The sequence below is a fragment of the Anopheles arabiensis genome, chromosome X, assembly GCF_016920715.1.
Source record: "Anopheles arabiensis isolate DONGOLA chromosome X, AaraD3, whole genome shotgun sequence".
Taxonomy (NCBI): domain Eukaryota; kingdom Metazoa; phylum Arthropoda; class Insecta; order Diptera; family Culicidae; genus Anopheles; species Anopheles arabiensis.
This window is the reverse complement of record NC_053519.1, coordinates 10,332,167-10,343,472: the sequence shown is the minus strand read 5'-3', so window position 1 is coordinate 10,343,472 and position 11,306 is coordinate 10,332,167. Positions and strand designations below refer to the sequence as shown.

The 11,306-nt window shown below is 43.2% G+C and overlaps 1 protein-coding gene across 6 annotated transcripts in view; it reads right to left on the bottom strand.

The window, feature by feature from the left end:
* Positions 1-647: 647 nt before the first annotated feature.
* The window catches only part of LOC120905905 (telomerase-binding protein EST1A), a 46,044-nt gene continuing 35,385 nt past the window's right edge, over positions 648-11,306 (bottom strand). For all 6 annotated transcript variants that reach the window (XM_040317220.1, XM_040317221.1, XM_040317218.1 and 3 more), the window contains 4 exons: positions 2,853-3,003; positions 2,492-2,777; positions 2,143-2,282; positions 648-1,941 (listed from right to left, as the gene is read on the bottom strand). In XM_040317220.1, the coding sequence (XP_040173154.1) occupies positions 1,808-1,941; positions 2,143-2,282; positions 2,492-2,777; positions 2,853-3,003 (711 nt within the window). In that variant the 3' untranslated portion in view covers positions 648-1,807. The remainder of the gene's footprint in view (positions 1,942-2,142; positions 2,283-2,491; positions 2,778-2,852; positions 3,004-11,306) is intronic.

The following is an 11,306-nucleotide window of genomic DNA, read 5'->3' as shown; positions in this document are numbered from 1 at the left end:
TTGAGTGAATATGCTGATAGGAATGATTGTTTTTCCGTTTTTTTTTTTTTGGTTTGGAACCGAATCAACTCTAACAAGAAGTGCATTTTTGCTAATAAACCCCGAGAAGATTGTGCGGCCGTAAGCTACCTTACGATTTAAAAGGATGTGAAGCGATTTGTCTTCACCACGCCGCAGTTGGCGCGTAAGCTCACTTCCCGCGTAATTGGTTGCGCTGCGTACAGCATCAAGAAACAACGGGCAAATGGGCGATACACACACAAAAAAAAACACACACACACACACACACACACACGATCGCTTCAAACATTGCTGGGTAATTTCTTTATCGCTCATTTTTGCACATGACGCTGATGGACGGGATGCATTTTGCTTACATCTTTAAAACCAAGGCCAGACAGACAATTCCTAAACAACAAGAACAAACCAAAAAAAAGAAAGAAAAAAAGCAATTGTTTACTAGATTTACAGGGCTACACACAACATTAGGGCTGCTGAACTGTAAGCTGTGGCACTGCAAAACCATTGCCCGAGAGCAATGAAATTAATGGACCAAACGGTCGTTACCCTGCTGGTCCGGTCGGGTCGTCGTCGTGTCGTGCGTCGTTTTCGGATGTGATGATTGAGGCAGCAGAGTGTGTGCGACGTTCTATAAAATCATAATACACTTTATTGAATTAAAAAAAAAAAAGACGTTCCACTATCGCTTACAGACCTGTTCCTTAAACAGCCACTACTAATCGCCCTTGCCCGGGCGTCGCGTTTTTTTGTTTTTTCTTCCTTTTTCCCCATCAGTCTATTGGAGCAGGTTAGCGTTTTCCGTGTGTGTGTGTGCACGAGATGTGTTCCATCCTAGCACGTGTAACTATAAATTGAGCATTCGCGTCTTTTGTCGCCGACTTTACACGGACACACACATATATCTTTGTTTTGCGCGCATAATCCGAGCTGAATTGCGCTCAAACTAGACCAAAGTTTTACACAACACAGCTGAACACTCATGCCGAGCAGAAACCGACACGACAGTTTGAGTGAAGGTTAAATCGCTCAACAAAAAAAAAAAAACAAACAAACAAAAACGGTGAAGTTTTTGTTATCAAAAATATGCAGAAACAGTAAAACGAATGTAAAATGATCAGCATGCCGGGAATACATATTTTCAGCACGATTTGCCCTAGCATCAACTAATATTCTTCCTTTAAAAAAAAACTACATCAGTAAACAGACTTTTTTGCTAGGGGCGCGATTCAATGACTGTTAGGTAAAATTAAGCGAAGCGTTTACGTCCCCCGCGCATTGACAATGTTAACATTAGCACGGCTTCTGTGTTTTCCTTTGCAGGTTTACAACTAGACGTGATTGTAAAAAAAATATATATATATAACATTTTCCTCTGTTCTCGTTCCGTGAGTAAACGAGTGTGTAAAAGCAACAAGTAGCTTGTAACCTATCTATCTAGTGACGCCGCCCGAAAAAAAAACACACACACACACACAATCGATCGTCAGTGTCAAATGGAGCCATCTGTCACAAAGTCGCGATGCGGTCCTGATTATTTCGCGTGCGCGTGCAGCGCCGCTCGTCCTTACTTACGCGAAAAAGTCACTTTCAGTAGGCGCGCGCGCCACCAAAACGATATAGATCGTGCGTAAAACGTAACGTTCGCTAAAACGGATTCAACAGCCTCAAACAATCAATTCCCCGCCTGTCTTCTGCTGTGCGCTATCTGCCAACAGCGCCTATTTGTCTAACTACATGACCGTGCTTGCCAGCGCAGCGCCGCCACCCAGCTGGTGCGCACTGTTCGCTAGGCGCTCAGTCCTGCCCACTTGATAAAGTCCGGTATCTCTCTAACGGGCAGATCGTTTGATATGGCTTTTACCCGCAGGTTGCGATCCGTCGTCAGCAGCACGACGTCCATCGTTAGGTACCGGGTGCCGGCTGTAAAGCACAGTGTAGAATGTTATTAGTGGAGATTGCATGGGAAACAACACCCACCGAAATTTGGATATAAAAAGTAAACATTTTAATCCATTGTTAGACAAAATCAAAGCAAATGGTTCGTAAAAAATATAATCAATTGGACTACACCATAAGGAAGGAAGTGGCAAAACTGGCAAATGAAACGTAGCATTTACTTACCGCGCGTCTCTTCGATGTGGTTGCGGCAGAGGTTTAAGGCAGTCTCGAGTATTCGATCGTCGTTCGACTTGAGGTCACCGACGTCATCCTCTACGGTGAAGGTCGACGTTTTCAGTATCGAACCCTTGGTCGTCACACATCTAATGGTTGTGCGCAGGTAAATAAAAAAAAAAAACAAAAAAAAACAAAAACAAAAACACAAAAAATCGTATAATAATATCAACACGCAACCATTACTATCGACTGACCAGCGTAATCGAAACCTTTTCTTTCCAAATATTAACACCATTAACGGCGAACCCACACACACACACACACACACACACACACACAGACAGATAGTACTTACTTCAGAGCGGGATTGCGCGACTTGATGAACTGCAACGCTTTCTTCGATGCGTCGGCAACCTTGGCCGCGTGCTGCTGATGAAGACCGGCGACACTGGTGGTGCTGCTGCTGCTGCTGCTGTTGCTGTTAGCCGGTGCAATGGACACGACAGTGGACGGTGCCGTTGGCAGGGCGAGCTGTTTCTGCACCGGCACCAGAATTTCGGCCACCGCTGCCGTGGATGCTGCCTGCTGCTTCGGCGACTGGTTGCGCAGCCCCTTCGACAGTCCCTCGAGTTCGTTAATCACTGCGGGCGGATGGTTATTTTAAATTAATTAGTTAGGAGTCATATGTGATAGCAGGCAGGCAACCAGGAACTTACCAATGATGGGTACCATCAGCTGATACAGTGGATGGGCCTTCGCGATCAGCTCGATCGCCCCCAGATAGTCGACGAAGCAGTTGGTGTCCGTCACCAGAAAGCGAGGGTGCACCGCGATGCTGACTGCGATCGTGCTTTGCGAAAGTATGTCCTGCGGATGGTGGTAGCGATCGGAACAGCAAACGGCATTGGATTAATTCGAATTAATACACACAAGGAAATGGGTTGTTTGTGCATACTTTGGGTGCCAAACCACTTTTTTTTTATATTTGACCCTGGCGGCCAAGCATTGTTGGTTTACTTTTTTTTTGTGGCTATTATATATGATGGACAAGTGTAATTAAATAACGAAAAGATTACGAAAATAATAAGCGATTTTTTAATACAATTTTGGTCCATTTCTTGTTGTGTTTTCATTGTTTCGCCTTGTTTTCATCATTACATCGGGAAGACAACAGTTTAATGTAATATCAATACATTACAAGAAACTATTTTCAATAGGATGCTTTGTTGAAAAGCGATCATAAAGAATGTTGACATTTAGATAATAGCTTAACCAATATCTGCTGCATATTGGATGGTTTAAAACCTCACATTAAAACATTATAAGTGGCTACGCTATATTAATCGAAGGAATTGCTATTTTAAATCTATATTCTCGATGTTTGACCATTTACGGGTATCAATTACTTATTATATAAAAAATTAACAAAAAAAAATCGGAAAAATCTTATACATAAAATTCATGATAATATTCCCTATCTGTTGCAAGATATTAAGATTTAAAGTCAGTTATCCCTCGCTCAAAGGCGGATTTATTCATCTCGGGGCCCTAAGCGGGGGATCTAAATGGGGCCCCTAGTTTCCTTAAATGCCACTAAAATGTATAAATATGAGCAAACATTGCGCTGTTTGAATTTTTATGAATATCTTTTTTCGGATACCAAATGAATAATCCTGAATTCGGTAGGGATTAATTTTCCTCTGTCCTTTTATAGGATAGTTATGACATTGTTTTAATGGTATGTATAGCCGTCGTGTAATAAGGCATACATATGTTGTATATGTTGAGGTTGTCCATCATCGGTGTTTGCGGTAGAGCAAATTTTTCAAAACTATATTTTGATACATATTTACATATTATACAAAAGTCTTTCAACACAATTTGATCGCTTCATTTCGTCATTTTTACTCATTTCTAATTTTGTATTTGTAAAGAAGATTTTGCAATTCATTCATTTGCTCAATCATGTATATGCGAGGTGAAGGCCACTGCACAAAGTTTGGGTGTTTTTGTTTCACAGATACTTAATAATTGCCTGAAATCCAAGTGTCCGACAACGATTATCTTGTACTTGCGTATTTGTAGAATTGTCGCTTTTGCAATCGAGACCTTTTTATCGAGACCTTAATCGAAAAAAAAATCAATCACTTATAACAGCGAACTACCATGTGGAGGTTTAGGTTGGGGGTCCGCTTATAAGAAAATCCTCCGCTGCCCTGGCTATCATATATGATTGCCATGACAGTCAAAGTGTAAAATCAGCGCAATGAGTTGAACTGAATAAGTTACTGATTTAGAGTTGTCAATGAGTTATGAGTTGAAGCATAAAAATGAATTGAATAATTTCAACTCAATGACAAGAGTTTCATTTGATTTAGAGATGAGAGATGATCCCTTTTTTTCCATCAGTTGATGTAGCGTAGAAGAGTCGTTATAACGTTACAAATCTCCCTCACTCCTTTGAAATTCGAAAAAATTGTAACTCACAAATCTAGCAGGGCATAATAGCGACTCACATACTGCTCCTACCAAAAAAAGTGAATCGATAGTCAGCGCAGAGAATCAAAGTGAACTCAAGATAAGAAAAGTGAGTCGTTACGTGAGCACTGACGAATCACTTGTTAAAGCATGTATGATGTGCAAATATTTTGCTGAGATGTATATAGATACTTGCAAATAAATTTCAAAAGAGTGCTTGAAAGATCGACTTGCTTCTACTCTGACTCAACTCAGTGAAAAAGTTGTGGTTCTTTTCCTTTACACCTTTTGTTTATCTCATTGTGTTATGCACATCGGGAGAAAACATGAAATATTTCAATAAAAAAAAAGAAAGCAACACAAATGAACACAGGCGAAGTTTGTTAAGGGGCAAAGATTATGGCAGGCGAAGGCAGAGTAAAAATTATCGCATATTGCATACGCACCACGGCATGTACTGCTTGCCGTGTATAATCATTACAACAAAGGATACATTACCAGATCTATCAAACACCGGTTTGAGCGCAAAACCAAGCCCGAGAGCCAGAAGGAACGCTGGCGCAGCAAAGGGTAATAATGTAATTTTACTGCTTCTTGCTTTCCTTTCGCTTCTTTGAAAACACGTAGAAAAGAAACACACACAAGATTGCAACGTTGACTGCATTTGGACATTATTTTTCTTCTGCATTTTGTTTTTTTTTTTTTTTTTTGGTTTTGTTTCGTTGTTTCATTTTCTTGCTAACAACAAAGTGCATCTGGCACGCACAAAAACCTGTTCTAGAGGACTTCAGCATTTGCATGTTTCACGGGCAAAATTCAACACAACTCTCTTATCGCTTCTCTCCGTGAGTGTATGTGTGTGTGTGTGTGAGTGCTAAACTGCAGACAATGTTGTGATGTCAAACTGAACGACTGTAAAAGGTAGAAAGTTTGACATTAGAAAAAAAACGGTTCACCCAACGGCGTAATGTACAATCATCGTTCCAGTCGGTTCTTCAACTTCTGAAACAGCTACAATGGAATGATGTGTCTCATCGGCTGCTTTGATAAAATCGGAACGAGAGTTTATGACACTGGAGATAGAATCGATAGCGTTGGCTAGCAAAAACAGGAACCCTCTGCAGCGATAGTTTTGCATATCGAGGTAGAAAGCCACCTGTCTCTCTGTCTCTCTTTGACAATGACAATGACATTATCTACCGGCAAACCTGCTGCAACATATATGTATCACCCGTTTGCAGTAAGTGCCTGGCCCGGGAGGTGTGAAGCAGCAAAGCCAACAGCGCACCCGTACAGCCAAATAGGCAAGAAAATTAAAGAAATGAAAATGGTACGACACACTAACAGCTAGCAGAACACACTGTGCGTTTACTGATGCCCTGAAAGCGGGAGAAAAACGGGGTTGCGGGTTCTATGTCCCTGACTCCATGTATGGAGCATCGCACATTTGCATCACATCACCTTAATAGACACCGAGCGCTGGCAATAAAGCGATCGGTACATAGCGCTGCGCATGAGCAACCTGATTCAGCAAAGGACACCTGACAAAGGGGGCCAAAGTGCCGGCAACCGTCCCGGGCGAGTGTGTGTGTGTGTGTGTGTGTGTGTGTGTGTGTGTGTGCTTAAGAATATCGTGCTTAATATTTGCAAAGTTGCGCACTGTTTGCGCAAACGCCGCTGCTCATCCAGTTCCTTCACCCATTAACGCTTCCTTTTATCCTACTCCTACGCACCCCTGCCTTGCTTCCTTCCTTCCACGCACCGTGCGGGTTGGCAATTGTACGGTTGTTACCGACCGGCTGCAGCTTCTGCTTCTCACTCTTCTTATCCAACACCGCATTGTCCTGCTGGGTGAATGTGCAGCATGCAGCATGCTTGCGATTGTGACATCTATGCAGCTGTGAGCGCGCGCTGACGCACGTGTGTGTGTGTGTGTGCTGCGAAATGCAAATAGCAAAAAGGAAAAGCAGGACAAGCAAATGCGCAAACAAATCGCAGCAAACAAACAGCGGCCAGAGTGTGGAAATATTTAGGAAAGAACGGACTTGGGTTCACCACCGGGGCGTGTGTGTTAAAGCAATGTCGAGGAAGCAACCACAACAGGCAACAAAGTTGCAGCGACACACAATAGACATACTGTGTCAGTGTGTGTATTTGTGTGTGTGTGTGTGTGTGTGTGTGTGTGTGTGTGTGTGTGTGTGTGTGTGTGTGTGTGTGTGTGTGTGTGTGTGTGTGTGTGTGTGTGTGTGTGTGTGTGTGTGTGTGTGTGTGTGTGTGTGTGTGTGTGTGTGTGTGTGTGTGTGTGTGTGTGTGTGTGTGTGTGTGTGTGTGTGTGTGTGTGTGTGTGTGTGTGTGTGTGTGTGTGTGTGTGTGTGTGTGTGTGTGTGTGTGTGTGTGTGTGTGTGTGTGTGTGTGTGTGTGTGTGTGTGTGTGTGTGTGTGTGTGTGTGTGTGTGTGTGTGTGTGTGTGTGTGTGTGTGTGTGTGTGTGTGTGTGTGTGTGTGTGTGTGTGTGTGTGTGTGTGTGTGTGTGTGTGTGTGTGTGTGTGTGTGTGTGTGTGTGTGTGTGTGTGTGTGTGTGTGTGTGTGTGTGTGTGTGTGTGTGTGTGTGTGTGTGTGTGTGTGTGTGTGTGTGTGTGTGTGTGTGTGTGTGTGTGTGTGTGTGTGTGTGTGTGTGTGTGTGTGTGTGTGTGTGTGTGTGTGTGTGTGTGTGTGTGTGTGTGTGTGTGTGTGTGTGTGTGTGTGTGTGTGTGTGTGTGTGTGTGTGTGTGTGTGTGTGTGTGTGTGTGTGTGTGTGTGTGTGTGTGTGTGTGTGTGTGTGTGTGTGTGTGTGTGTGTGTGTGTGTGTGTGTGTGTGTGTGTGTGTGTGTGTGTGTGTGTGTGTGTGTGTGTGTGTGTGTGTGTGTGTGTGTGTGTGTGTGTGTGTGTGTGTGTGTGTGTGTGTGTGTGTGTGTGTGTGTGTGTGTGTGTGTGTGTGTGTGTGTGTGTGTGTGTGTGTGTGTGTGTGTGTGTGTGTGTGTGTGTGTGTGTGTGTGTGTGTGTGTGTGTGTGTGTGTGTGTGTGTGTGTGTGTGTGTGTGTGTGTGTGTGTGTGTGTGTGTGTGTGTGTGTGTGTGTGTGTGTGTGTGTGTGTGTGTGTGTGTGTGTGTGTGTGTGTGTGTGTGTGTGTGTGTGTGTGTGTGTGTGTGTGTGTGTGTGTGTGATACCCACAGCCAAGGATGCCCTCTGCACTGGAGCTGATGCTTCAAATCGGAGCACACTAAAATAAAATCATCATCTACACGCTCCCCTCGGCTAAGATTCGGCATCATTTACCCGCATATCGGATCGGACCTAAATGCAGCCGTTGGGGCGGTGTGATGCACTTTGGTACTGCGTGCCGCATTCCAATCGGCAAAAGCGCTTCTTGCCAATCGTGCGCGTTCTTTCGCGCTACATTCGACGCCTGGCATGCTCCATTCCACGCGCTATCCACATCGGTTGCGAGCGAAGGGACAAGGACTGACTGACTTAACTCCTGTGGCCACTTTGCTCTTAATGATCCCCCAGGACCTAGGGAAAAACGCTCCCCCAGTCCACAGCACAACGTTTTTGTGCCCTTGCTTCCCAACCGCCTTCAAAGTCGTCCTATCAAAGCATCATCTTCGTTAGTGCGAACCCATCTCCACATCCATCTGCCGGGCCTGGGGAAAAAAAAAAACGACGATGGTTGCGCAACGATCGTACAAGAAAACTGCACCATATAAACCCGCGGAGGCCGCGAGATACTGGCCATACCAGTGGATGCTGAGATCGTATCACTTTTGCTACGGTTTGTGTTGTTTTGTTTTACTTCATGATCCTCGGGCACCATCAAATCGGCTAAGCAAACGCGAGCTCCTAGACGATGGTGTGCGGATGCGCAGAAGGGCGGATCCACAAACCAAGCAGAAAGAGGTACCAAGCAGACGAGCACAGAGAGAAGGAGAGCTAAAAATACAAGTTTTACCAAGCACTATATATTGCAGAAAGTGCCACGGACGGACATGCCAACCGAGGCAGGGGGCTGTGCTCAAGTGCGAAGGGAACACACGGATCCGATAGTCCCGATCTGGACCTAAATCAAACAGCGATCGGTTTTATGGTACGATCAATTATCTGCTCATATGCTCGCGCGATAGGCGAACGCTATCCACACATTGCGGAGCTTCGTTCGTTTGTTTCCGCGCGTGTCTTTGTGTTAGCACATTGATCTGTATTGATACTGCACGACGCTTCATTTGCTGGCCTTTTTTTTTGTTTCCTTGCTCATACCATCGCCACAGATACGACGTCCAATGTGTGGTTTTTGCTTTATTTATTACACCCTAAGACTACGCCATTGACATAAAACAAATACACTCACGAGACACAAACCGTAGAAATCAAATCACAATTTCTGCTGCACAAAAAAAAAGAAAACAAACCAACACACAAACGTTTTATTTTTTTTTTTTTTTCGGCCAATGCCCGGACCCGGCCGGGTGACAAATGATTTCCTGCATCATCGACACATCCCTGGATTATTCTCGATGAAAAAAATTAATGATTGAGGCAAGACAATGCCTTATTTCCGACGAAATGGCCTTCAACAGCATGATGTTCATAGTTGAAGAAGCAATCGTTGCTTGTTTCGCTATTATAAGCTCCATTCATTCGGACGATCGTCGAAACTATAAAATCGAACTTAAGTGTACTTAAATATGCGCCTTGATGGTCTATTGGGTATCCGCACGACCTGCTGCAGAAACGTACTGGAGTTCTGATCTTAATCACGCACTGCATGGCAATAGCAGCAGCAGTGCCTTATCAAAGTATGTTCTACCAACAAAGATGCATTTAAAAATAGTTTCGTTTTTTTTCTGTTTGATATGAGTTACAACGGTCCCCGAGATACACAGTACCTCTTATACGCGAATGCGAAGATACGCGGTTTTCCCAAGTTTGACAGCTCTTTGAGTAAATTTTACTGATTTGTCACAAAATACAAAATAGTTTCCCTTCTGGTCGAACTTTATAATTCTTTCAAGAAGGTTTATATTGCTATATCGTGTCAGAATTATATCAAATTTCTGCCTTTATCGGCTAAAACCTAACGCGTCAAGAAAAATTACACGAAAATTTAGTGATATTTTGGCCGGAAACCGTGAAATTCAACCTACGCGGAAATTCGACCTACGCGGTATTTTACAGACGTTTTCGATGCCAATTGATAATGTATCTCAGGGACCACCTAAATAGTACTTTCATTACACACAAAAATCGATCCCAACAATTTTTAATCTTTCTTTACACAATATTTCTTCCTTCAGTAAAACAAAATCAATCCGTCAGAACTCGTGCCCGCGGCGAATCGGCGTTTGTTTTTTTCATGCTGAAATACTGAGGCTAATTTTGTGTAGTGTTGGATTTCATGATTATTTCTTTGAGATTCAAATGAATCGCTAAAGATGAATGCTTCGAATCTCGAATCGAATCTTCATGAATCTCTTAATATGCATGAATCTTTCAATATTGATGAATCTCCAAGAATGCATGAATCTGTTAAGATGCATAAATCCCCAAAAAATTAATAAACCTCGAAAGATTCGTGAATCTTCAAAAAAAATAATGAATCTCGAAAGATTCCTGGGAATTCAGGCGAAGATGTATAATTTTAATAATATTTAATTTACACGATCCCGATCGATTTAATTTACAAACTATCCGGCTACGTGGTACTTGCCAATAAGTCTCGAGAGCCTGCAAAGACTGTTATGATCACGCAGGTTGCAACGCCAAGAAGAAGAATAATAAGAAGCTCAAACTCTATGAATCTTTTAAGATTGTTTAATTCTTTTAGGTTATAAATCCCTACAGATTCGTGAATCTTTCGAGATGTATGCCTGTGAAACTCCATATAAAAGAGCTGACTGATATCGTAAAAGCCCCCAATAATAGTATTAGATTACTACGTAAATAAGCAGCTAATTTGCAATAATAACTTGATAAGAAATTACGACCAAGCGTTATCGATGGTAAAATTGCAAAATATGCTCGAAACAAACAACAAGCGAAATATTTGCTCTGTCCTCTTTGCGTTAAGGGGCCTCTTCCGAAAATCGCTGATCTGCCAACCACCATCTCTACACCCATATGGGCCAGGTCATTACACAGCTTGGAAGCGCTACTAGAATTGTGGCTGTCTCCTTAATCCTGCCACGCATTCCACGATTGTTTGCCTCTGGAATGATTTCCTCGCTTGGGGGGAGGGTGGAATTTAAGGTAGGCTGTTTTTGGAATGTGTTCCATATCTCAACGCAAGCGGGGGGTCACGATTTGATTAACGGCATTACATACCGTTCTAGCACCGTTACGCAAAAAAAAAGAATAAGAACAAACCAAACAAAACCACACGTTTACTATTAATGCTCACAGCTCTGAAATATGCTCATTAAGACGTACGCCGAGAACGAAGAAACGTCTCAATGAGTTCCTTCGCCCTGCTGCTCTGACATATTCTTTAATCAGCACACACACACACACACACACACACACACACACACACACACACACACACACACACGCACAAAACAAAACCCCATAATGAACTCCGATGCCCCCGGACCGATTGATTTCTTACGCGATTTTACGAGCCGATAGGATCCGATAGTCAACTGGTCAAGCGACCGCAACCG